Source organism: Recurvomyces mirabilis (assembly GCF_035927965.1).
Source record: "Recurvomyces mirabilis strain CCFEE 5264 chromosome Unknown scaffold_46, whole genome shotgun sequence".
NCBI lineage: Eukaryota > Fungi > Ascomycota > Dothideomycetes > Mycosphaerellales > Teratosphaeriaceae > Recurvomyces > Recurvomyces mirabilis.
This window is the reverse complement of record NW_027041980.1, coordinates 21,970-47,267: the sequence shown is the minus strand read 5'-3', so window position 1 is coordinate 47,267 and position 25,298 is coordinate 21,970. Positions and strand designations below refer to the sequence as shown.

General features: G+C 52.8%; 11 protein-coding genes across 11 annotated transcripts; 5 read left to right on the top strand and 6 right to left on the bottom strand.

Annotated features, from left to right (window-relative positions):
- Window positions 1-956: 956 nt before the first annotated feature.
- On the top strand, window positions 957-2,592 carry LTS14_010631 (uncharacterized protein; the record flags this gene model as incomplete). The annotated part of the gene is made up of 2 exons (XM_064843307.1): window positions 957-1,904; window positions 1,957-2,592. 2 exons carry the CDS (start codon window positions 957-959, stop codon window positions 2,590-2,592), a joined length of 1,584 nt encoding a protein of 527 aa, XP_064689109.1.
- A 434-nt stretch (window positions 2,593-3,026) lies between these two features.
- On the top strand, window positions 3,027-4,051 carry LTS14_010630 (uncharacterized protein; the record flags this gene model as incomplete). The annotated part of the gene is made up of 2 exons (XM_064843306.1): window positions 3,027-3,454; window positions 3,808-4,051. The coding sequence occupies 2 exons, from the start codon at window positions 3,027-3,029 to the stop codon at window positions 4,049-4,051; spliced, it is 672 nt and encodes a 223-aa protein (XP_064689108.1).
- A 253-nt stretch (window positions 4,052-4,304) lies between these two features.
- On the top strand, window positions 4,305-4,714 carry LTS14_010629 (uncharacterized protein; the record flags this gene model as incomplete). The annotated part of the gene is made up of 3 exons (XM_064843305.1): window positions 4,305-4,405; window positions 4,464-4,652; window positions 4,705-4,714. The coding sequence occupies 3 exons, from the start codon at window positions 4,305-4,307 to the stop codon at window positions 4,712-4,714; spliced, it is 300 nt and encodes a 99-aa protein (XP_064689107.1).
- A 532-nt stretch (window positions 4,715-5,246) lies between these two features.
- PXR1 (telomerase inhibitor) lies at window positions 5,247-6,504 on the top strand (the record flags this gene model as incomplete). Its single annotated transcript, XM_064843304.1, has 2 exons — window positions 5,247-5,428; window positions 5,478-6,504. The coding sequence occupies 2 exons, from the start codon at window positions 5,247-5,249 to the stop codon at window positions 6,502-6,504; spliced, it is 1,209 nt and encodes a 402-aa protein (XP_064689106.1).
- A 57-nt stretch (window positions 6,505-6,561) lies between these two features.
- Window positions 6,562-7,337, bottom strand: LTS14_010627 (uncharacterized protein; the record flags this gene model as incomplete). Its single annotated transcript, XM_064843303.1, has 4 exons — window positions 6,562-6,603; window positions 6,661-6,736; window positions 6,804-7,215; window positions 7,268-7,337. 4 exons carry the CDS (start codon window positions 7,335-7,337, stop codon window positions 6,562-6,564), a joined length of 600 nt encoding a protein of 199 aa, XP_064689105.1.
- Window positions 7,338-7,682: 345 nt separating this feature from the next.
- On the bottom strand, window positions 7,683-8,492 carry LTS14_010626 (uncharacterized protein; the record flags this gene model as incomplete). Its single annotated transcript, XM_064843302.1, has 1 exon — window positions 7,683-8,492. The coding sequence occupies one exon, from the start codon at window positions 8,490-8,492 to the stop codon at window positions 7,683-7,685; it is 810 nt and encodes a 269-aa protein (XP_064689104.1).
- A 191-nt stretch (window positions 8,493-8,683) lies between these two features.
- On the bottom strand, window positions 8,684-11,254 carry LTS14_010625 (uncharacterized protein; the record flags this gene model as incomplete). The annotated part of the gene is made up of 1 exon (XM_064843301.1): window positions 8,684-11,254. The coding sequence occupies one exon, from the start codon at window positions 11,252-11,254 to the stop codon at window positions 8,684-8,686; it is 2,571 nt and encodes an 856-aa protein (XP_064689103.1).
- Window positions 11,255-13,011: 1,757 nt separating this feature from the next.
- LTS14_010624 (uncharacterized protein) lies at window positions 13,012-13,987 on the bottom strand (the record flags this gene model as incomplete). The annotated part of the gene is made up of 3 exons (XM_064843300.1): window positions 13,012-13,731; window positions 13,783-13,919; window positions 13,975-13,987. 3 exons carry the CDS (start codon window positions 13,985-13,987, stop codon window positions 13,012-13,014), a joined length of 870 nt encoding a protein of 289 aa, XP_064689102.1.
- Window positions 13,988-14,645: 658 nt separating this feature from the next.
- PRT1 (Translation initiation factor 3 subunit b) lies at window positions 14,646-16,974 on the top strand (the record flags this gene model as incomplete). The annotated part of the gene is made up of 2 exons (XM_064843299.1): window positions 14,646-16,475; window positions 16,552-16,974. The coding sequence occupies 2 exons, from the start codon at window positions 14,646-14,648 to the stop codon at window positions 16,972-16,974; spliced, it is 2,253 nt and encodes a 750-aa protein (XP_064689101.1).
- A 606-nt stretch (window positions 16,975-17,580) lies between these two features.
- On the bottom strand, window positions 17,581-18,327 carry RIB4 (lumazine synthase; the record flags this gene model as incomplete). Its single annotated transcript, XM_064843298.1, has 2 exons — window positions 17,581-18,209; window positions 18,285-18,327. The coding sequence occupies 2 exons, from the start codon at window positions 18,325-18,327 to the stop codon at window positions 17,581-17,583; spliced, it is 672 nt and encodes a 223-aa protein (XP_064689100.1).
- Window positions 18,328-18,730: 403 nt separating this feature from the next.
- SET1 (histone methyltransferase set1) lies at window positions 18,731-22,711 on the bottom strand (the record flags this gene model as incomplete). Its single annotated transcript, XM_064843297.1, has 3 exons — window positions 18,731-18,834; window positions 18,894-21,972; window positions 22,085-22,711. 3 exons carry the CDS (start codon window positions 22,709-22,711, stop codon window positions 18,731-18,733), a joined length of 3,810 nt encoding a protein of 1,269 aa, XP_064689099.1.
- Window positions 22,712-25,298: the final 2,587 nt, after the last annotated feature.

The window sequence follows — 25,298 nt, the reverse complement described above, 5'->3', positions numbered from 1 at the left end:
TACGAAGACAGATGTCGGGTGCGTCCCTTGAAGCCTTTCCGGCTCCTGCCTGTCCGTGGGCCGCTTCAAAAAGGTCTCGTTTACAAATACATGTAGCACCACGATGTGGTCTGGAAAGTGGAGGGTCTCATAATTAGCCGTGGAGAGCAACGGAGTACTATTTGTACCCAAAACTCAGTGCACGCTCCACCGCGTACAGATGAACTCAAGTTGCTGCCCCTCCTTCCAAATGCGTTTCAGCCAACCATCTACCGAAGGATGACTCTACGATTACCCGGATCAATCAGCGAAACATGAAGCGTACTTATGTTATGGTTGGTTGGGGTGGCAGTGGTTGTGGCCACCCGCGATGCCAGTCCTGTGGCAGCCCACAAGGCCATAATTGCTGGAACGTCTGTTGGGAAGCAACCCAGTGCCCCTCCAGTCCATATGTCAGGACCGTCGTATTCGCCTGCCACTCCGGGGTCTATTTGATCAATGTAAACAGGCCACAGCCCTGGTCCAATACACGGCTCTTCGCACCCTTATGAAGAATATGGCATAGCCGGCACACAAGCAGTCGAGCCTGCACTGATAGCACATATCACTGAGCAGATCGTACAGTCATCACAAGCATTACCTTACATGGAGGCTGATGGATCACAAGTATCTCGACTTTTGTTAAACCTTGCAGATGGCCACCGTATTGCGTGACATATTACCCCGCCTACTTGCATGGCTCGTTCTCCACTACCGACGGCTGTTTTCCAAGGATCTACGTCTACCACGAAAGGCAGCCGGAACTAGAGAGGATACACTGACGTAGGTACGTCAAAGGATGGATCACCGCTCATCTGCTGTCCAAGCACGATGATGACGTTCGGACATGCCACAGAGCGTTGGTATGATCGGACCAACAAGCCTTTGCTTCCTTCAGAACCTTATACTGTTTGTAGAGCAACTATATCACCTCCAACATGAGACCAGTGGTTGCATTGGCAGCTTTAAGTGCGACGTTCGCGACCGCGCAAAACGTTGTGGATCTGGGGTACGCGCAATACAGAGGCATACCTAACGACACTTTCGGCGTGACAACATACTTTGGTCTACGCTATGCAGCATCTCCAACCAAGGAGCTGAGGTGGCAGGCACCACGACCCATCGAGTACAACAACGGCTACGACCGAGCGACGGTCATAGATGCTACTCAGCAAGGACCTCAGTGCGTCCAGACCACACCTTACTGGAACATCACCAACACCAGCAGCATACCTGTTCAGTCTGGCCAAGAGGACTGCTTGTTGCTCGATGTCCTAGTACCCGCAAAACCCGCAAGCTCCTCGCTGCCTGTAATGGTACAGATCCATGGTGGCGGATATGCTGGCGGGAATGCGGAATCATATCCCGGCTATGCGTTGGTGAATCAGTCTGCGGGTAACATGATCTACGTAAGCATTCAATACCGACTCGGTGCCTTTGGATTCCTGGCTGGCTCTGAAGTCCGAGACAATGGAATAGCGAACGCGGGTCTACTTGATCAGCGGGCCGCACTACAGTGGGTGCAAAGAAATGTCAGATTTTTTGGTGGTGACCCTGCGAGGGTGACTATCTTCGGTGGCTCTGCAGGAGGTGGCGCAGTACTCAACCAGATGATCCTGTACGGTGGTGAAGACAATCCTCCATTCCAAGCTGTCATCTCGGAACGACCTTGGGTACAAGAGTACCATAACAATAGTGTGCTAGAGATCCAGTTCCGGGAATTGCTGAACGCCACTCGCTGTGCCGACTTAGCATGTCTGCGGACCATCAACGAGACACAGCTGAATGTTGGTCAACAGCTTGCCTTGGTCAACGGCTATCGGAACCATCCGCAACTGTATGCATTTGGCGACTACTGGTATGGTCCTACCATAGACGGACAGACTGTAAGCAGAACTCACCATGAAACAATCTGAGTAGCGAGCTGATATCGCGCAGGTCCGTGACTTCCCATCTCGCGAGCTTGCCAATGGTCATTTCACCAAGGTCCCACTCCTTGTGGACACCGAAGGCTACGAGGGTTTCCTCTTCAGTAATCAAAGCCAGCGAACCATCATGGAGGAAACGGCCGACTTGCAGTTTCTGTTCCCGTACGCTAAGAATTCGTTCTTTACCCGACTATACGAGGTATATCCAGCGAGCGCCTTCAACTCGACCCTCTTCCAACGTCAAACAATATACGGCGACTACATCATCAATTGCCCCACCTACTACATGGCGAGCGCGGTTTCAGATGCTGGTCTACCAGCGTATAAACTCGTGTTCAACGCTGGCACGGAGCTACATGGCGCCACGAGGCCTTTCCTGCATAACACGAACGCAAGCACTATCAACAATGCCACGCTAGCTCTGATCATGAAAGATTGGTACCTCTCCTTTGCCATCAATCAAGATCCGAACCAGCAGTCCTTCAGCAATGCGACCAAGCCGTACTGGCCTGCATATAACCTGCAGGGCTCCTCCAACTTCATCGTGATGGATGTGAACTATACCATGATTGGTCCTGTGCAAGACTTTTGGGCGAGTAGTGGCTGTGACTTCTTCAGAGGACAAGCTAGCGTGGTGAGGAACTGAGCTCTCTAGAATGCTCGATCTGACAAGACACAATCCGTCGACGTGAGGACTTCATCTGCGTCTCGCTATCGGTGACTGTACGTAGCCCAGCAAAACATACATCGCGCCATCGAGTACGACTACCGTTCTACCCTTCATATCACTATCTACCTTTCATATCACTATCGACCTGAGGCATCAACACAGCTTCGGCATGACCTAGAGAGTTGTGGCTAACATTGAACTGGCTGCCGAATTAGCCGGTCCGGGTAACTTTGGTCGGTCCAATTGCCTTCCGAATGCAGTCAATGCATATCCTTCCTATTGCTATTTGTTGAACGCAGCACCGCTACCTTGACGTTGAAGTCCCACTCGTCGTGGACACACGGACGCCTCGAGCGCAGATACTCCGCAAATCGTCAACAACGCAGAATCGACACTCTGCATCGCCAGCGATGGAACAATACATCAAGATCGCAGACTACGCTGCCGGACTGCTTGGCGCGATGATGTTTGGCATCGGCCTGCAAGCGCAACTCCAGCCCATGGAAGGTAGGGTCATCACTTCAACGAGACAACTCTCCAAGACTTTATCTGGTACTGAAGCACAGACAGGGGCAAAGCAATTCGCAGGTAAAATCGTGACCAACCAAGACCGAGCCATCATGTTCCCTATCGTGGGAGGTAGGAACATGTGGATTGGCGCAGCTATGCTGGCCTTGACCCTACAAGGGCAGAGGAAAGCAGTTGGCACGATTCTGGCGACTGGTATGATTGGTGGTGGCGTCGATGCATGGTGGTGCTACAGGAATGGAAGTGAGAAATGGTTGCCGCATATCATCGGGTCGTCCATCGGCATCCCGTTGAGTTACGTGTTATTGCAGTAATTGATCCAGTGTGTTATGATGATGAGGATGGGCAATAATGTAGCGTAGCACAGGCTGCGACAATACCTGGGAGTAAGGCGCAGTGGATGTAGATTATAGTGATCTCAATGTGGCATACTCTCCTCCTTCTGCTGAGTACAGGCTCTGTCAATTTCTGCAGCAACGTCTTTCGAATGATGTCGATGAACGAAGGAATGTCTTCTGATGTCTCTCGTCAACTTCCACGCACCATCTACACTTCGCACTAGAGGATGACACCGTAAGCTTATTCCCGACGATATCGCTTTACTCTAGTCACACAACAACATATAAGATTTGATCTAGCACTCGATGTCTGTTGGAGATATAGCTGCGACTTCATGGAATCCAACACCAATGGCGAGACTCAGGCATTGCCAAATCCTGATAAATTCTTGGATCGAGTGGTCGAGATTGATGGACACCACTATGAACGTCAACGATCAATAACAGACTACAGACGCGACCCTGGCGAAGCTCGTATTTTGTACCTCTGTCGGCGTTCATCGATCAGCGCTTCCTCGTCCGATGATAGCGAGCAGCAGACGTTCATCATGAAAGTCAAGGTACAGTAAGTGGCGAGCTGCGATAGGGGACGTACGGGTGCGACTAGAATGATCTGACAATGCTAGAGTGCCTCCGAGACCTGCATCAAATGATCCGACAGAACCTCTACCTGGACCAAGTGAGACTACGTTAGCAGAATGGGAGGCACTGTCTAAGTTTCGAGAAGCACGACTTGAAGGTGTACCACATCTAGTTGCGAAGAAGTGCTCTCCTCAGCCTGCGGATGGGCACTACCCAGGCGGATATGTGTCTTGCACTGTCATGACGCTCATGCCGGGACTAGACCTCATGGACACGAAATTCTGGAGCTTAGAGGATGAAACCAAGGAGATCATACGACATGCATTTGTAGCTTTGTTAAAGTATGCGCGACACTTACACCAGATACACCTGACGAGTGCCCGGACTGATGATGAACAGAGACATATGGCGACTGGACATTGCACCATACGACTGCGCCCTGCGTAACATTCTCTGGGAGCCTCAATCGAAGCATTGCTCCATTGTCGACTTCGAGCACTACCACCAAGCCAAGGATCCGATCAACATGCATGAGACGGAAGAAATGCAGCGCTGGGGTATTGTGCAGAGACCGCCTCCATCACATTGGTAAGTATTGACTAGTGAGACTCCTCGGTGGCTGTCGCTAACAGCACGACAGTAAGTACTAGCTATTAGTCCTCCTTCACCCGCGGGCGTTGTGTACTGCTTGCAAGGCCGTGTACCCGCTTGCTGCCCATTTGAGGCACACCGAGCAGTACGATAAGACGGCCTTGCATATTCTGAAGTGTCGAGTCTTCGACTTGACACATACGTGTCAAAGCTGATTGTGGCATAGGGGCTGTGGAATGGGGACTGATACGTGATCCAAATGCAGGATGATGGAATCGCAGCATGGCAGAAGCAAGCCTTCTTATCTGCCAGCAGTCATTGTGATTCAACATTTACATACACTCCGATCATAGACTCTGGGCTCGAAGCAGGTCTCAGAAGAATGAAGAGTCTCTTTGGATTACCCCTGCTGGAGGTCTGCATAGCCAAGCAGAGCCACTGGTAGATGATCATGGCGTGGTGAGAATGTGGCATTTTGAAGCAGAAGTATGTTCCGAGATGATTCGATGCACGAGCATTGTATTCACTACTGTGACCCGTTCAAAATGAGTCTTCGAGTATCATTGACTGACTGAGATCACGTATATGGTCATGTCTCTGGCGAAATCAGCGTTGGAGAGTATTAAGCTTTTGAGATTGCGGGTATTGCCTCTAGCGCTGACCCTGCTCGCTCGATCGCGAGCCGAGGCCTTCCAAGAATTTCTTGCTGAGTATCTGGGTATTCGAGCATTGTTTCAACCCAGTACCGCAATGGGGTTGGCAGGCGAGAAAAGGTGGGAATATTGATAGAGACGTGCTGAACATATTGCTGACATGATGCAGACGTGGTAAGCTGGCACAGGACCCAAACAACACTGCCTGGTCGAAATCCACAGACGGCTTTGGACATCGCATCCTTTCACAGCAAGGATGGAAGCCGGGAGACTACCTTGGTGCCGAGAATGCTGCTCATGGTGACCATTATACTGCCGCAAACGCGTCTCATATCAAAGTCCTACTGCGGGAGGACAATCTTGGGCTGGGCGCGAAGCTGGGAGGTGCAGGCAATGCTGAAACATTCGGCTTGAGCACTTTGTCTGGTATTTTTGGAAGGCTGAACGGCAAAAGCGAGGCGGAAGTCGAGAAGCAACAGAGTAGTCTGCGTGATGCGGAGCTCAGGACGTATCAGTCGCAGAAGTATGGCCACATGAACTTTGTGCGAGGAGGGCTGCTAGTAGGCGACAAGATTGAGGAGTCACCGGACAACAAGCTGGCGGCCAAGACTATTGACTCAAAAGGCGCCGGAGTAGATCAGCTACCGGCGACGAAGAAGAAGAAGCGGAAGGTCGAATCTGACGCGTTGGGAGTAGATGATGGCAAACGTTCGGAGAAGAGACGGCGGAAGGCAGATATCGATACTGCACTTCCGGAGGTCGTCGAGGGTCTCATACCTGGAGAGCCATCAGAGTCGACCGACAAGGAACTTCTGAAGGCAGCGAAGCGGTTGCGAAAGGAGAAACGCCGAGCCGCAAAGCAGGACGAGCCCACCGAGGTAGAGAACGAGAAAACTCGCTTGAAGCAGGAGAAGAAAGCACGAAAAGAAGAGCGCAGGCTGCGAAAGGAGCAGAAACGATTGGGGAAGGCTGCGAAGTCGGCGGACGACGATCTAACAAGCTCCACGACAGCATCGTCAAATGCGTTGACCACACCAGTGGTGAGCGAACTGCCATCAGGCACATCCACTCCTACATCTGGATTGTTCGCAGGCAGTCGACATGCCGTACGACAGCGATATATTATGCAAAAGAGAGCCGCTTCAATGGACCCGAAGGCTTTGAACGAGATCTTGATGATCAAAGCCATAGGATGAATTCGCTCACGCGGTTCGAAAGTTCTAGACGTGTGTTGCAGGAAGCTCCACTATCGATCAGGCCATACCGCGGCGTGAAAAGTACTCCTCTTCGAGTATCTTGACCACTTGTCAGTGGGCGATCGACAGTAGTCATTGACGCAAAGTCATACATACACTGAATTGGACGCCGTCATACCACTCGCCATGTCGGAGGTAGATCTTCCTCAGGCGGCCTTCTTCAGTCATACCCCTGCGGTTGGTTCACGTCAGCAATGCTCGCGCAATCGAAGCAGAACTAGGTTGGTAGCAGCACATACACTTTTCGCCATAGCTTTATCGCGGCAGAGTTAAAGCTGTAGCTCAAAAGGGCGATTCTATGCAGGGCAAGCTGGTCGAAGCCATACTCGAACGCCCACTCTATGATCTCCTTGCCGTAGCCTTGGCCTCGATGCTTGGGGTCGGACATTCCGATCGCCAGCTCACAACTTCTGTTCTTGAAATCGAAACGTGCTGGCATGAAGTTTAAGACTCCAATCGGTGGACCGACTGCCTTGAAGAGATTGTCATCAGGACCTAGAGCGAGTGGCCAGGTCTCTGGCTTCAGGCACACGGCGAACATTGGGAGCGCAGTTGGAGCACGCTCTGCATACAGATTCTTCATCCATTCGCTGCTCGGTGGAGTGAGCGGCGCCGAGGTCATGAACTCTCGCCATTCGTCGTTATATTGCCCTGCGAAGCATAAGCTGTGCTGTAGAGTTACTTGACCTAGACCGCGACTTACACTGCACCAAAGTATTGTAGTCGGTCTCGAAATTGAATGCTCGGAAGACGAGCCGCTTGGAGTTGAACATGGTATTTCTATGAGGAAAAGCGCTGTCTGAGGCTCACGTAGATACTCACTGCATGTACTTTTGTCTACACATAGAGGTCTTATTGTGAGTCACGGACGATATTCCTATCTCGTGTAGTAATACGGTGTCTGACGACCGAAGGATCCGAGCCGCAGCGGCTAATGGCGCAAGAACCAGATAACGATCGCTATATCTCTTCTCTGCGCCAGGTGATTATCGTAATGCATATTGAGCATCTATCGCAGGCAGTAGAGATATGTGACGAGTGTTTTGTTGCCAAGAATAGCCTTGTAGCATAGCTAAGAAGTATTCCAGACTTCCTAGCTGTTCAAATATACGCCTTCTTCACACCGAAGCAGCTGGCCAACCAAAGCGAATATTATTCCGCTTGATACCCTCCAGCACAACCTCCAACCCACCAAACTTCACCATAGCCTCCAATCTATGATCGCGGTACTCTCGCTTGAAAGGTCCCTCAACAAACGCTTTCTTCATCGTCGTCGACATGATCTTCGCTCCTTCCTCCATCTCTGCGAATGTCGTCTGCACACTTGGCAGCTTCTTGATCCGCGCATGCCATAGCTGGAGTGCACTACCCTCGTCTGGACCAAAGCCGTAGTAGACACTACGATTTAGTAATGGAGCCACACAGATGTCTGCGTAACCAAACGTGTCTCCGTTGAAGTAAGGTTTGTTATCCAGTCTCGAGGCCAGCCAGGTCTGTATGATAGAAGTCTGATGAGCCACTTCTGCAATCAACGTATCGGCCAACTGACCCTCTGCTCGTCCAGACCATCGTATCTCGGAGTACACCCAGTTGGTAGCTTCGTAGACAGTGTCGCATACCTCCTCGATCATTCGCGCGGTAGCTCTCTCCTTGGGTCCAGATGGCAGCAAAGGGTATTCGGGAAAAGCATCCTCGAGGTACCCAAGTATGACTGAGGAGTCGAATATTTTAAAGTCGCCATCTTCCAGCGCAGGTACTTCTAGACGTGGATTCGACACTTCCAGTTCCGGGATGGTATTGCCGGATCCTAGTCCTTCTGGTCTTCTGCTCTCGTATGGTATTTTCTTCTCGCGCAAGGCAATGCGCACTTTCTGAGCATATGAAGACGTTGGATGGTCCCAGAGTAAGAGCTTACGATTCGACGACATTGTGCTGGTTCTCGTCAAGACTACGGCAGTCAGACTGAGGATGTCTGTGGTGTGAACGACAAATACAGCGTCCTACAGAAAGGTGTCACTTTTATACCGACCGAGGCATGCAGCCAAGCTCCTCCTACTTAGTGGAGCTCTTTCATTGCGCTAAATACTCAGTACGTGCTTTTGGTTAGTAAGCGGAAATATTATATCCGAACGGGTTTCTTGTAGATTGGCACGTTCGCAAAGTCATGGTCCCAATGCAACTTCCCATCTTCGTCAATCTCGGCAGCTTCGTCGGTCGTCGGTACACCTGAGGATTCATTGTGCTCGATCTCTTGCTTCGAGACGCCAGTGCTGTCTTTTGGTATCCATAGCTTCGGCGTCTTCGACGTGAAGGCAGGTGATAGATATGCTTTCTCCATCTCGTCGCTCTTTAGCGATTCCGCAGAATCCTCACGAGTCGCCGATGGAGTACTGAGCCACTCTTTTGCCTCGTCCCGTGCAGAGCGGATGATGCTGTCGAAGAAGTCGGACAGGACTCGTGGCGCAGGATCAGGCAAGACTCGCAACCCTAATCTTCGTGCGTGCGATGCGCCATGAAGTGCGTCCTCGTCGTTCGGATCAATGTTATCCTCTTGCGCCAGCAGCGGCACCTCTTGTTCCTGCCAAATGTCGACTCCGAGGTACAGCTCGAGTGGTCGAAGCATTCTGTCGAGCAGAAAGTTCAACACTGCTGTAAGCACGAGGAATGCGATCATCAGCCCTGCCTGCACTTTTGCGCCACGAGCGCCCATCAAGCCGATCAGACATAACTCAGCCAAGTAGATACCGGTTGGGATCTGTTGCAAAGCACGCTTGTAGGCCTCGCCCTTGGTGTCGATCTTGGTCTGTCTGACATACAGTAGACTGTATCGGTAGCTCAGGTAGTACAAGAAGATGCCGACCGTGGCAAACCCCAGAACGAGCGGCGCAATGCATGAGTACGCAATGGCGATCACGAGCAGATTCGTAAACTTGGGGTACCAAGCTGCCCATGGTGTGCCCTTCATCTGGGCATGTGTATTGAAGTGCTGGCGTGGAGTCTTGTCTGCGAACTTTTCGTAGTACAACAGCTCGAAGAGGTCCGAGTAGTTCAGAACGTTTGATGCGGCGCTCGCTGTGCCTTGTAAGATAAAGTATGTCAAGTAGAAATTGCTCGCTTTTGGCAGGCTGGTGGCGAGTAGGTCTGTAGCCGAAGCTGGGTCTTTCAGAATCTGCTGTGCCACGGCTGCTGCACCAGACGCTGTAGTCGTGACGAGGAAGACTTGGAAGACCTGAAATGCAAAGAACCAGGCCTGAGTCTTGAGTTCTGCTTGGGGAGTCGTGGGCTCGCCGGACAGCTTGGCGATATGTCGAAAGAGTTTAGGTACATAGCTCGTGAACCAGCTCACCAGGAATGGTGGCAAGAGTCCAGTGAGAAGGTCAACAGCGACTGGTGGTAGATTGTTTAGCCAGTTCAGCCAGCTATATGTGTCCGCCAGATGTTGTATATTGCTGAGAGTACCTATGAGGCCGACCGGGATGGAGAAAAAGACGGTGAAGGCAATCACAAAGACCAAAGCAAGCGAAGCTTTAGACACACGCTCTGGCACTGGCCGTGCGAGGTTCTTCCACAAGACCTCTTTGGGCTGGATCGCGAGGAATCGGTCTTGCAAAGGTAGTCGTGGTTGGAACGTGAGTTCCTGGAAAGCTCGATGAGCCGCAGGCTGGCTGTTGTATGCCACGAACACCGCGGATTGCTCGGGAATGTTCCTGCTTGGTGCCGCACGATGTGACTCGATGCGCTCAGCAAGTTCACCAACCAATGTGCGAGATCTGTCGACACGATCAATCTTCTTGCCTACAAATGGCGGCTCTCTAGCGGTCGGGCGCTTCGATCGCGGTACAGCATTTTGAGCCTCAGTGTTTCCCGAAGTATTCGCTCCATTCGTTCTTCCTTTCTGCTTGTTAAGCTTCACGGCCTTCACGATGAGATCCATCTCTGCATCCTCTAATGCATATGCGGCATCGTTGCGCTGCTGAACAAGATCTTCCAGATCACCAGAGTCTCGCACAGGCCACGCCTTGATAGCGTCATCGCCAAAGGACTTGGTAAGACTCTCCGGGAGACATGCATCTCGGGGTGCGTTCATCCAGAGGACCGTACGGGCAGATAGACGCGAGGTGTAATCATCGCTCAGATAGTGGGCTTGCCTCACACCAATCAGACGGAGTCGCTCCCATGCTATGAGAACGAGAATGCCGAGGAAGAAGCCAGTACCGACCACGAAGTGCGCCCAGAAGTAGCTCGGCTTGGTCACATTACCGATAGTGAGCTTGTCGAGCTGAGTAGACTCACCACCTCCCAAGGCATGAATCGGAAACAGAATCGGCCATGTCATACAAGAGCCGATCAGGCATATGAAGATGATTATTTTCAGAAATCTCAGGTACAAGTAAGCATCGAGCGAATTGTGCTGTAGAACAAAGCGGTCAGGCAATTGGCGGAAGTCCCGAAACCAATGGCCGCCTGACGCTCGTTCTTGTGGCGTGCGGTCCTTTTCAGGCACGGTCCCAAGAAATGTTCGAGGAGCGTAGAATTTGCGATAAGTATTCCTGATGCCGGCGAAGATGGCAAGGTAGATTACGGCGGTGGTGAAGGTGGGAATGAAGGTCGCGAGGATGGCTCCGCCAGATGTTGATCCAGAGTCGCGGTGGTTGCCTCCATCTTGAATTGTGATTGTGCCGGTGGCCATGGTGTTGATGATGTGTAAGATACTAGACTGCGCCGGCCAACATATCTTTGACAGCCTAGGTCGAGGAGTGCAATCACAACGTGAAGAGTGTTGCGGTGGTGAGGTCTGAAGCTCTACCACGGCGACACTGCGCTAGCAAATTGTTATTTTCTCCGAAAGGGCTGGAGTTCTTGTTTGCGGTCCAGGAGGCCCCTCCTGATTCGCGCTTGGATAAGAGCTTGAGTGATCCTATATGACGTTGGTGGTGCTTTGCAGAAGGCTGGGAACTCGGATCCTTGGAAAGTCGTCGCGATGTCTTGCAGCCTTGGACGCGGGCCGAGCTGAGCGCACTGGGATCGCCGCGGAGTAACGTCCCGTGCCCGACTGCGTCTCGTACTGTCTGCTCGTCCACGACAAATATATTTAATAACAATCGGAATAGCAATGATCGAGCTTCATGCTGGCAACAACATGTGCAGTGTAGGCTCTGGTGTTGATCCTGCTCTATTCCGGCGACACCGACAACATCCAAGGCCAGACTTGCGGCGGTCATTGCCACCTACGTTCCCCGAGGCAGTTGGGATTGTAATAATGTCTACATACTTATTTCACCCCGACTGGCTTCCTCAGCAGCCCCAACAATAAACCCCGCTATCTCCACAGGTCTACTCAAAAAAGGCGAATGTCCTGCCTCCACCCTCCCAGTCCTAATCACAGCCCCCTCCCTCCCCATCCCCTCCACCACAGCCTCCTGTCCCTTGACATCAAAAGCCTGATCCTGCGCACAAAGTAGATACCATACCGGAAGGTCCAGGTAAGCCGCATATCCCGTCTTCTGCTCCCAGGGTCTCCAAGCTTGCGATTTCAGTAATGCCGTGTACTTCTCCACTTGGGAGAGTGGTAAGTCGCCGTCTGCTAGATCTTTTGGAGGAGAGTCGTGGGATTGTGTTGAGGGGAGTGAGACGTGGACGTTTATGGTATACATGCCCTTTGAGTATTGGGTGTGACGAGATAGAAGCGCTGCGGGCAGTGCCATGATTCGTGAACTAGGACCAAGGAGGGCTTTGACATGCTGGAAGGAAATTCTGCTCTCCACTGCTTTGAAAGTCAGCATGTACCAGCCAGAGGACGAATGAGACAGAGTCGTTGTAGAGTGTAAGATGAGGAGGCAAGATCATAGTATCATTCTCCACAAGCAGGTTGGCTGATGGGTGGCACGCCTTGGAAACCCTAACAAGCATTTACCAGATGGAATATCGGCTTCGGCTTCGTCTTACCAACGTTATCTCTTCTCGATCACATTACGTGCGGTGCAGACAAGCTGAGCCTCGTAAGACTCAGTACATTGACTAGGTCGGTCGCTGTGGCTAGACAAGACGTTTGACAGATACCTGATTTGTGTGATTGGAGCATAATTCGATGCCCTTTCTCTCATGCGGCTGATAGTAGTACTCAGCTATATCGAGGATGTATCAAAAGTTGTAGAGCCCAATGCCGTGGTTTTTGGTAGTGCCAATTCTGGATGAAAGATGGCAGGGCTCCTGCAAACCCTCCCACCTCAAATCCAGGTGGAACGCCCTCGCTAAGCAAGCAAGAAAGAAAGCAGAATGGCACCAAGAGACATAGACAAATCCCCTCTCAGTCGGACTGTGGGCGCGGCACGACGGCCAAGTCCAATCATCCCAGTCATGCAGCAGGGTAGATATACCAACCTACCCCACCCTCCAATCCAATCCCTCCCATCCCACCCTACCCCAACCCTGGACCCTACACATCCATCAAACCACCTCCTCCGCTGGCCACAGCTGCGTCGCAAGCACCTTATTCATAGTAAACATATGCACCTTCTCCGTCTTAAACACGGCCCGCATCTTCTCATCGCACCGGATCTGCCTCTTATCGCTGGGGTCTTGCAGATCCCGCTCCTTCACATACGCCCATATCCGCTTTACCGTCTGGGGTCGACTGAGTTGGCTTTCGCCTAGGAGGTCGGTGAGGGGTTCGGAGAGGTTCATGAGTTTGTGGAAGCCGCCCTTTTTTTCCTTTTCGGGTTTCGGGGAGGTGGAGGCGACGTCGCTGTCGTCGTCGGAGTGGATTTTCGTGGCGGATTTCCTCTTGGGTTTCTTGTCCTTTTTCGTAATGGACTTTTTCTTCTTGGTCGTTGTTGCTGCGCCGCCTCCTCGCGTGGAGCGGCCGCCGCCTGCGCTGAATTCGGCTTGGAGACGTCGGGCGATTTGCTCGTCGCTTTCGGCTTCTGATTTTGGTGCTTTCTTCATCTTCTTCGGAGGAGGCGGGCTGTCTTTGACGTCGCTGAAGGAGTCTTCGTCGTCGTCGTCTGTGTCGGCTTTGCGTTTGTGGGAGGGTGGTGGGGAGGCAGATTCGTGGTGAGTGGTGCCGTGTGTGCCGTTGGTTGTGGGTGCAGGCTCGGTTGTGGTGGTCGCTTCTCGTTGTTGCTGGGCTTTGTCGAAGCGCTGCATAATCAGAGCCGTGATGGCTTCCTACTAAAGGTTAGTCTTGGCCAAACTGCTTGTGAGTGTGGCTTCACCCACCTTCTGCTCCGACAGATCATAGTCGACTTTGGCCTGTAGACCCTTGCGAAGGGCTTTGGCAGAGATGACATCGAGATCGGCGGAAGCGAGTATGTCGTCGATGATGGCAGAGTATGAAGCCATCTGCTCGGTCGGTACTATGGTCGAGGTCAGTGATGTGCTGATGCGGATCAAGTTGGGAGGTGAACACACAATCAGACGACATGGTGAGATATGAGTTGGTGGGTGTGTGTAATCAGTAGATGGTCGTAGATATGCGGATATATGGCAGGTGCTGAGCTGGCAGTACTATCACGTGGTTCGCATCAAGTGCGAAGATGCAGGTGATGGCGGATGATGGCTTGGTCAGGTGTTGATGCCGCAGATGATGTCTTGCTGAGGGAAATCTTGATTCGACGAGCAGTGTGCCAGTCAACTGACAACCGCTGCGAAGCTGTGTATGCGTGCCAGATAGGCCACGAGTGAAGCTGTGCTGTATGGTAGTGGATATGAGTTGGAGCGGGCTGGTGATCCAATGGCGTCGGACCGTCCTCTAAGCTTGCAGATGCCGATGCCGATGTGCCGAGAGGTGTTCGAATATCGCTGCTGTTCCAAGCACTTGTCGAGTCGGCAAGTAGAGTCACCATACGACAATGTGAGTCAATCCGCAATATGTCGAATCGAGTGATGTGAATAGAGTAGAATAATGGTCGCTTGATCAATTGTGTAGGAGTCGTCCATCGCAAGCGCATAGAACTATGATCCAGCGGCTGACTCATCGGACCCCCCACATTTTGGATACACACATGGGGGCGCGGAAGATTGTTGAAATTCATTGATCGAGGCACGAAAAAGGAATTCTTCCAGCACAACACACACACAATATGGCTCCCTCATTCCAATCCCTTGATCCAGACATGGACGACTACGACGACGATGATGAAGAACCCGATTTCAGCGATCTCAAGGAGCAATATGAAGTGCGCATGGAAGAAGGGCTGGACACTTTCGTGGTAGTGGATGGCCTGCCCAAGGTCCCGCCGGGCAGTAAAGACAAGCTCGTCAAGTTCTTGTTGCGGAAATTGGTCGGCTTCGGCAAGACGAAAGAGGAGAACGTCTTCATGCCGATGAACGAGGAGGGCGACATGAGTGAGGGTTTCGCCTTCGTCGAGTACGAGACTCCCGCTCAGGCTGCTGCGGCCGTCAAGGGTCTGCACGCCACACCTCTGGATAAGAAACACACCATCGCCGTCAACAAGCTGACCGATATCGAGCGATATGGACGTGAGGGCAGAATCGACGAGACGTACCGCGAGCCGGAGATGGAGGAGTTCAAGGAGAAGGAGCACTTGCGGTCATGGGTGGGTGATGTCGACGGCCGTGATCAGTTCGTCATGTACCGTGGCGACAATGTGGGTGTGTACTGGAATGAGCGCGAGGACCAACCCGAGCCTGTCAGAACGCCAGCCGGTCAAGTCGTCGATCGCCAGCACTGGACCGAAACCTTCATCCAATGGTCACCGAAAGGCACATATCTCACCTCCATGCACGCTCAAGGTGTACAACTCTGGGGTGGCGAGAGCTGGTCCCGACAAAAACGCTTCATGCACCCGGGTGTCAACCTCGTCGACTTCTCCCCCGACGAACGCTACCTGACAACCTGGTCCCACCAAGCCATGCAAGTCGACGAGAACAACCCCATCCTGTCCCTCGAAGAAGACGGCAAGAACTACATTATCTGGGACATCGACACCGCCAAACCCCTCCGCTCCTTCGTCACCCTCGACCCGCCCGGCCCACGCGAAGACGCCGAAGGCCAACCCATCAAGAAGAAACTCCAATGGCCCGCCTTCAAATGGTCCGCCGACAGCAAATACGTCGGCCGCATGAACCACGGCCAAAGCGTCAGCATCTACGAACTCCCCCGCATGAACCTCTTCGACAAAGCCAGCGTGAAAGTGGAAGGGATTGTCGATTTTGAATGGTCACCCGCCTCGGCCGAACGCCACAGCATCAAATCCTACGAACAACTCTTCTCCTACTGGACTCCAGAAATGGGCAGCAATCCCGCCAAAGTCGGCATCATGAGCATCCCCAGCAAAGAAGTCGTGCGCACACGTAACCTCTTCAACGTCTCCGATGCAAAACTCCACTGGCAATCCGAGGGCGCCTTCCTCTGCTGTAAAGTCGACCGACACAGCAAGAGTAAGAAGAGCTTAGCGACCAACCTTGAAATCTTCCGCGTGAGAGACAAAGACGTCCCCGTCGAAGTCGTGGAGAACATCAAAGACACCGTCATCAACTTCGCTTGGGAACCTAAGGGTGACCGCTTCGTCCTCATCACCGCCGGCGAAGTCCCCGCCGGCGCCGCCGTCCCACCCAAGACCGCAGTATCTTTCTTCGCCCCCGAAAAGGCCAAAGCGCCAGCCGTAGGCAATTTCAAACTCATCCGAACAGTGGACAAGAAGAACAACAACGCCATCCACTGGTCTCCTAATGGACGGTTCGTGGTCGTCGCCACGGTCCTGAACCAGCAGTCCTTTGACCTCGATTTCTGGGACTTCGACTTCGAGGGCGAGAAGGAGGAGAAGGAGAGGGATTTGACGGCGAATCTGATGTTGATGCGTACGGCGGATCATTATGGCGTTACGGACATCGATTGGGATCCCAGTGGGCGGTTTGTGGCGACTAGTGCTAGTGTGTGGAAGCATCGGGTTAGTCCCCTTTCCCCTCCAACATACCCATATGTTGATGAATGATGGGGCATGTTTTGCTGACTGTGATGGATAGATGGAAAATGGCTACCACCTCTACACCTTCTCCGGCCAATTGCTGAGGGAGGAACCGATCGATCAATTCAAACAATGGGCCTGGCGACCCCGTCCCGCTCGCCTCCTAAGCAAGGACGAAATGAAAAACGTCCGTAAGAACCTTCGAGAATATAGTCGTACTTTCGAGGAAGCGGACTCGGCCAAGAGGTCTTCGGCGGACAAGGCGGTGGTGGATGCGCGACGTAGGATGTTGTCAGAATGGTATGCGTGGCGCGAGAGGGTGGTGGAGGATCTGGCGATCGATCGGGATGATTTGGGACTCGGGGAGAAGAGCGAGGAACAGATGGCGCTTGAGGTGGATGTGGAGGCGGAGGGCGAGGGGAAGGTGGTCGAGGAGATTTTTGAGGAGATTTTGGAGGAGAGTGAGGAGGTCTTGGAGTAGTAGGGGTGAGATGAGAGGGGCGGGTGAGGATGTGGATGTGGATGTGGATGTGGGCGGGTCGTGTTCTTAATGATGCGTGCGTGGGATGTTGTGAGTGGTGGGCTTTGATGACGGTCATGTCGTTGTATATTCTGCTGCTGCAACTGCTGCTGACTCTTGCCACGGGCGGATTGTCGAGAGCATAGATCACATAGCTCTACAAGACACGAATCATCTTTCACGGAAGCATGTCGTTGCTGGTTTACGCTCATTACTTGTGTAAACCTTTTCCACTGTTAGATGAGCGAGTGCTGGGCATACCATACTTGTGGTTGCTGTATCTTTCCCTTTCCCAGCTCGGAATTCACCACAGGCACTGTACACGCAAGACCAGCGAGCTCGTGAGTCCCAGGAGGGTGTGCTGTCTCTGTCATAGAGTATAGCATGCCTCGACCACTGCTGACAATGCGCTCGTGAGTTTCGCCTGCCTGTGCACTGCTTGCCCGCCCTGCCTGGCCCCTCTCGGTCCAGTGTCAGCTTCTCCAGCAGCCAAGCTCACCAGCGCATGCTCAACCAAATGATCCTCAGCTCAGGACCCCTTCGATCCACGCATGATATCCAGACCCCTCACTCCACGAACCTCCCCTCCCTCCACCCCCCCTGCATAACCGCCAACTCCACCGCCGCTTTGCCCCAGTCCTCCCCATGATTATGTCCCTCCTTTTCAGTCGCTCCTGCTATCCCCGCCCGCTCAAGTCCTTGCTCTTCCGTTAGGAGCGTTAACAGTCCGAAGATAACGGGAACACCGAGATCGAGTTGCACTTTCATGAGGCCGTGCGAGACGCTGTCGGAGATGTATTCGAAGTGCATTGTTGACCCTTTTATCAAGGCGCCTATGGCTATTATTGCGTCGAAGGGGGCTGTGCTGCCTTTTGTCTCGCCGTCTTTCTTTCCGCTTGGGGTTTCCTTCGATAGTTTGGTAAGATCCGATGTGCTGCCTCCCAGTAAATCCGCTGTAGCGCTTATCAGACTCCCGGCTCCTCCTCTGCTGATATGACTCGCCGCCTGGGTCTGGCTGGCGACGTACATCCTCTGCACAGCAAAGGGTAGTTCGTAGGACCCTGGAACGGATTGGATGACGATGTTTTCTTGTTTTACTCCGGCGTTGGTGAGTTCGGCTATGGTGCCTTGGAGTAGGGCGTCAATGATTTTGGTGTTCCAGCGGGCGTGCACGATGCCGATGCGGAGGGAGGAGCCTGGGGTGGTGTGTGTTAGATGGTGGTGGTGGTTTAAGAGAGGGTTGTGAGGGAGGGCTGGTGCACTGTACTTACCATCGTATGTTCGTGCTTCACCTATGCCTTTGATACCTGCCATCGTGTACTGAAGTGTGGATATTCTTCGGCTGAATAGGGTACGCAATCTGCTATAGTCGAGCCAAGTGAACAATAGACACACCAGTCACTGAAACAAAACCCCACCATCACGGAAGGCGGGGTCGAGATCGTCAATGCAAGGGACAGCCGCCCGGAGTGGTTTGTAGGGCTGAAGGACGAAATGTTCGGCATACGTCAACGAGAACGTCCTTCACGAACCAGCTTGATGACTTGATGTACATCTCCTCTACTTCGACTTCATCGCTCTGCCTACTAGCTAGCTTACACCATCTTCTAAGCGTCCCTGCGAAGGCAACGCAACACAACACAAGCAGCCGCCAGCGCCATGCTCGTTCGTTTCCAATCCTGCCACGATACACGTCGATACTTCGTTCGGACCTCCATTAATTGAGGAAGCCCTTGCAATTCGCCGAGCCACACAGGCAGGGAATGCGATCCGTTGACCCATATTCCCTCTCGAACTTATAATCGTACGTAAGTTCGTCGTCTGCAAAGAAAAGTCAGCATGCATATCCTCGCCACAAAGTTCTTGGGTCTCCAACTCACTCTTCCCAATGTCCTTCAAAGCATAAATGACAATCCTCGGCGTCCCCTCGACCTTGATAATCTTCGCCGTACAAACCGGATCACAAGAATGATTAATAAAGCGCGCAATGCCGCCCTTCTTCGTCGCATCCACAATCTCATCGTCCAGCATCCGGAACAGATACGAGGATCCTACGCCCTGCTTCTCGTATTTTATCTCCCGCAAATCGGCGACCTTCTGTCGCACTTTCTCGCCTACGTACTCGATGATCATTTCGTTCTGGGCGATGTTTTCCTCGGCGTAGAGGCCCCAGCCGTGGATGGCGGAACGATCGAATTTGACGAGCTTGCGCCGCTTCTTGAGCTGGTTGAAGCGGATGGCGATGTCGGCGTCGCTATTGACGGTGGCCATGGTCTGCTTCTGAAGATTGATGTCGTTGACAAGGCGGCGATTGTTGACGCGATTGCTGCGGGAGGTGGCTGTACTGGCAATCTTCTCTGCGGCCGCGATCTTGGCTGCTTCCACCGCGGCTGCTGGGTTGGCGGTGACTTGTGCTTGCAGTTCTTCTCGAGCTCGCTGGACCTTGATGCGATGAGGTAGATACTTGGACTTCTCCTCGTTCAGGATCTTCTTCACGCCTTCGGTACGTGCGGAGCCTGTTGCATTGGCGACGTAGTAGCCCTCGATGCCAGTCTCAGACTGCCCAGGGCCAAGGTTGCCGCTATTGAGATTCTTGATCTCCTTCTGCTTCCACGCCCACAGCTTCGCGTCGCCAAGATCGTAGGGAGCTTCGTTGATGAGCGCTCTTCTTGCAAATGCCAAATCCTCGTTATCCTTGATGATCTCTTGCCAGCCATCCACATCCAGTATGAGACGTCTGTCATCCTCGACGGTGCGCCTTGGCTTGTCATGTGTGAACGCCCAGCCAACATCTGCATGTGCCAGCTCCTCGACGGCCTCAAGCTCCAGCGCCTTCTCTTCAATTTGAGTGACTGTCTCTTGCGCAATTGGCTTGCTTGCAGCTCGTGCCTCCTTCGCTTCGGCCTTGAGTGCTTCCTGCTCTTCGAGAATTTGCTTCTTGGTCTTTCGCTTCCTCTTAGCCTTGTCCTTGACGGCTTTGGCATCGATCTCGGTGGTAGGTGTGGCTTGCTGCTCGCGATCTGCCATCTCGACATCTTTGATAAAGCTGGCTACATATTCATTCTTCGACTCGCTCCTGACGTTGAAGAGATCATCATCAGCCTTCGATCGCTGTCGAATGAATAGTTCTGTCCTCGCACGTGTCGCGTACTTCGAAGTTCGTGGCAGTGTATTGACGACCTGTTCTAGCTCACGAGTCGCAAGGTCCTCAGGCTCCTTATGCAAGAGGTGACCAAGCAGCTGCTTGTGGAAGGGATCGAAAACTTCCTTGTCATCGTCTTCCCAATCTGCGACCTTCCTGCGTTTGTGCTTAGGCGTGTCCGTGACCGATTCGGCATCGAATGGTGTCGAGTTCCTGCTCGCGCGACTAAGCGGACGGCTCTCCTGGTCTTCCGTGTCGCGACCAATCGATGTCCTGCCTTCATCGTCTGAACCTTCCTCGTCGTCGAACATCTGCTGCAGCTTAAAGTGCAGACCTCGCACATGTCGTGATGGGCCAGGCGCAGGCCTTCGTCTACGCTCATCAACGAATGCATTTTCGGACACGCGCTCGCGCTCCCGTTCACCTTTCCTGCCGCGTGGATCGTGCGGCCGCAGTGGCTTAGAGTGAGACAATGGGTAGCCATGCCGGCCTCTTGGGGTATGCGGAGGAGTGTCGCCGGCTTTGTTGAAGAGCAAAGAAGCACCTTTATTCTCATTGTCCGAAGGGTCTGGGAGTCCAAGCTTCCTGCGCTTAGCCTGATGTTTGGCAGGATCTAGGCTGTCGTTGAAGATGGGAATAGCAACCCGTGTCTTGATGTCGCCCATGATCCTGTCCCTCAATTCCATGCGCAATTGCTCAAGTGCGCCAAGAACAGGATCCAGATTGGCCGCGCGATTCTTCTTCTCAATCTCCATATCTTGCTCGTCCTCTAGCTTCAGACGTTCAAGAGTCTCGCGAGTCTGCTTCTCGGCCATGACACGTTCTGGGCTTGGGCTGCGCTCATAGTCCGGGTTGCCATATTTCTGACACTCCATACCCATCTTGTATGTGAACAGTGCCGCCATGTTGCACTCATCGAAACATCGCTGTGTCTCGTCCTCGCCACGCTTCGAGTCCTCGAAAACGGCGTAGTACCCTGTCTTGTCCAGCCTAATCTCTCGCCAGTCATAAGCCTTTAGACGCTTTTTCAAGTGAGGGATGGTAGTGCCCAGAACAGGCACCGAGGCGTGAGGGATGTGTATGTACGGTTTCCGCTTGATCTTGCTGAGGATGGGCTCCGCTTCGATCAAGGAAGATGGCCCGCCCGGCTTCGGAGCCAGAGGGGCAGCTGCGGCGCGTGGTCCTTCTGGAGGTTTGACCGCTGGTGCTGCTGATTTGCCAGAAGGTCCCTTCGGTGCGTTTAATGGAGGTGCTGGTGAATCCTTGATTGGCCGTGTGGGCTCCTTTGACACCGGCGCTGTCACGATACTCGCTCTTCGCTGTTTCACGCGCTCATCCCTAGCCTTCTTCAAGGCACTCTCGAAGTGTCTCTTGAACTTTCTACCTTCACGATCCACCTCAACTCTGATAGTGTGGGTTCCAATGCGTGACCCATTGAACTCAGTCTCGGCGCGTTTTGCAGCTTCCACTGCGCTACACTCTATCCCATCTCTGAAGCCATCTCGAAATTTAATCAATGCGATACCAAGGAAGCTGCCAGTATCCGGGTCGGTCTTATGCTGCACAGACGCCACACTGCCATAAGTGCTGAAATTATGCCGCAGTGTCGCATCGGTCAAGAACGGGTCGAAGCCCATGACCACAACCTGTTGTGCCTCGCCGGGTCCAACAGAATACCGGTCGATTTTGTAGGGTGGCAAATTGTAGGGTGCAGGTCTCCAAATCGCCTTGCTCGGCCTGTCTTTGGTCCTGCACTGACCTGACATATAGCCCGGGATCGCAAGTCGCGGATCTGGTGGCGGATCCGGCTCGTATGTCTGCCATCGCCCGGGTATCAGCACAAGGGTACAGAGTGGTTTTCTTCTTTTCACATCAAGTTATATGTATGATATTGCGCAAGCTCAGCAGATGATGAAATATATAGCGTACCTCTGTGCCAAATTCTCTTTTACGCAGCGTCGCGCGCTTGCGCTCGTCTTTGCTGAGCTTGCCATCGAGTTCTGGATCCCAAACCACTCTGTACCCTTTTGCCTTGCCGGGTGGAGGAAGCATTTGCGGACGCTCTTTCTTCGCGATCGGAGGCTCTAGGGTGTAATCAGCGGTGAGCGCATGCGCGTCGCCGTTGACTGTGGTCATCTCGGATGAAAAATGTGCATGCGAGGGACTTCTTTGCTTGGGAGGCGAAGAGTCTGAAATGCTGGTAAGTGGAGTTAGTCCGTTGAGAAGTGAGGATTTGTGATTCTGCGCCAAGGCTTGTGAGCTGGAGCTGAAGACGGTCGATGCAGTGCTTGCATGTGAGCTGGCGGAGCCAACCCCATGCAGTGTGTCGCCGGCGTCGGAATGCAGTGCCTCGTCCGAGTCGGGGGAGCGATAGTGCTTGCGAGGATCACCAGTCGCGTTGGCACCAAGGCGTGAAGCGGTGGATGACGTGGTGCTGGTCAGTTTGGTGGCTTTGGTGAAGGTGCTCGGCGAGGAAGCACCTTCACGCTTTCGCTTCAATGTGCCAGGCGAAGCGCTCCGACGAAGCGTCTCCAACCCACCGCCCGAGTGCGACATAATGTCGCAACCACCTCAGGCGCTCCGGTTTACTCTCATTGCACCGTTGTGGCAGGCAGGAGGCGGTAAGAGCGCTGGCGTGTTGGTGAAGAAGGAGAAAGTGTAGCGAAACAAAGTTGGTGGTGAAGCAGGCACGCGAGGGGCACGCGCGTTCGAGGCGGTCTAGTTGTAGCCGCGGTGAGGTAGAGCAGGTTCTCGTGTACTCCTGTAGGTAATGCCCGTTCTGCCTATGGCTGTCGACGCGTGAAGCTGGAGATGGTGTGGATTAGGTGTGGTCGTAAATGTCGAGAAACCATCCCAGTGCAAGGTTCACGAAGATTGGAGTAGCTGGTCCGTGCGCGGTGCATTCCTGCGGAGCTGAGCCCCTGTTCAACACATTTCGCTGATAGAAGGACACACTCCTTCTCCAACACATACCCTCTCGGTATATTACTGTGGAGGTCGCCGCTCTGCTGAGGTAGCACGTGACTGAGGCTGATGACAATCTCTCCCTCATCGGTACGCTCTCGACGCCAAGGAAATGAGGTTCGTAGACAGCAGCTGGACCGACGTCATCATCCTGCTATGGCTATGAGATGGAGCATGTCTGGGTTCTTAGAATACCGTACACTACGGACCGTATGAACGACGATCTGAAGGCCGCTACGACTCACCGTCGACTGATCTACGCCCTCAGTAGTACTCCAGATTGCTTCGACACCGAGCAGTCGCCCTCTTCCCATATCTATAGCAGATTCGTACGCTGCACCGGCATAATTGATTATTACAACCATCTCTTTTCTTCACCATCCACGTACAATTAAGGCAAGACTGCAACCCAAATGGGAAAGCAAAATCCCGCCTCTCCACAGCCAGATCATTGGCACATAGTCCCCAGTGCCATGCGAGCCGGCATTTTGCACACGTCTTGGCTGGACACTTCGGACAGTGCGCTTCGTTGTTGTGAATGCGACGCGGTGAGATGAATTCCGAGCACCATGGAACATGGCAATGCACCCTTGTGCCGGCTGGTGTGTTGAGTTCGTCCTTCCGAGCTGCGTACTTCTTTGCCAGATCCTTCGACAAGAATCTCACAACCCCATCCGTGGTAAGCCTGTTACCGCAGCACTTTGGAGGCCAGTATATTTCCTCGCTCGTCGCTACTTCGAAGCATTGATTGAGACAGTCGACGCAATAATGGGGACAACCAGAAGATCTCGTGGGTGGTGGGAACTTGTGTTGTACTGAATCCCTCTCTAGGCACCCATGGCAGGTGCGCATGTAGTTCGGGATGCTTTTGTCGATAGCTGACGATATAGGCGGCCCGAAGTAATTTACCAAGCAAGACCAGAAGGCATCTCGACATATACGACTGGTCATGCTTTTGTCCGGCATGTCTCTTTGATTCCTCCTTCCTGTCAGAACCTTGATCCACAAACACCCATGCTCCATCTGCAGGAGCATGTCTTCCCATTGAAGACGCAAGACGCAAGACCTAAGACGCAAGTCGTTGCATCGGCCTTCAACGCGACAATGCCATCCTAGCATCTACGGGAACTCAATATGGGCAACGGACCAAAATACTCTTGGCCTCCAGATACCTTAGGTGCGAGACCAAGAGCGTTCGGCACAATATCTACCCAACAGAGATGATCTCTACCCTGAGTCTTGGCATCAAGCACCATATTTGATTTGTTCAGGCCAGACAATGGAGCAGAAAGTCAAGCGCAGAAAGTCAAGCGCAGATAGCCATCAAAGCAGATGCAGCGCCGAATGGCGCTATGCTCCCACACGGTCGCTTTGAAGAATGTTCTACATATCGTCCACCCGAATGCTCGTGAGCTGTGAGGCCGCTCTTTGTGGATGTTTGTGAGGTATCATCATGCCGGGATGATTCGACACCGTGATAGTGTTCGAATTGTAGGTCGACCACGAAGGAATTCATCGGCTTATATGTGGGTACCAAGCCAAATCCGCAACTAGCCACTGCAGAGACGATTGATCGTTCGACTATTCGGAGACTTAGGATACTCAGCTCGTAGATATAGCTACTATGTGAGCCTCCAAGTAGGATCATGTTGTGTAAGCACAGAGTTTCACAAAGTTACGTTCTGGCTCGTGGCAATAGACTGTTGCCTTTAGCAGATGTTGACACAGTTTTGCTGTTATACGTATCATCGTTACTCTGCTCTTGAATACCCGAGCGATCCGTGTTACCGTTGCTGTCATCTAGGAGGCTGGGAAGTGATCTTTCGGCTCGGCTGGACACATGCACGACCCACTTGCCGACAGCAAGGCACGCACCCCCACCTCATCCATACCGACTCCGTAAGCTTCATCAGCGTTTCAACAACGCCAAGCTAGAGAAATAGAGGTCTTCATGGACCTACTAACGACCCTAGATCAGCCTGTCTCAACGAGGACATAAGTCAGATACACTAAAGCCACTTGCAGAACAAGTTCTTCCCCAGCCCTCTTATCTTCTCCGCTCGGTCAATTGCATCTCACGTGCAACATAGACAGAGGATCTCCCACGGGAAGGAACCAGACTATGACACTTTACACCAATCCAGATCGTTTGTGCCGTCTGCTTGCACGTCTTTCCCCT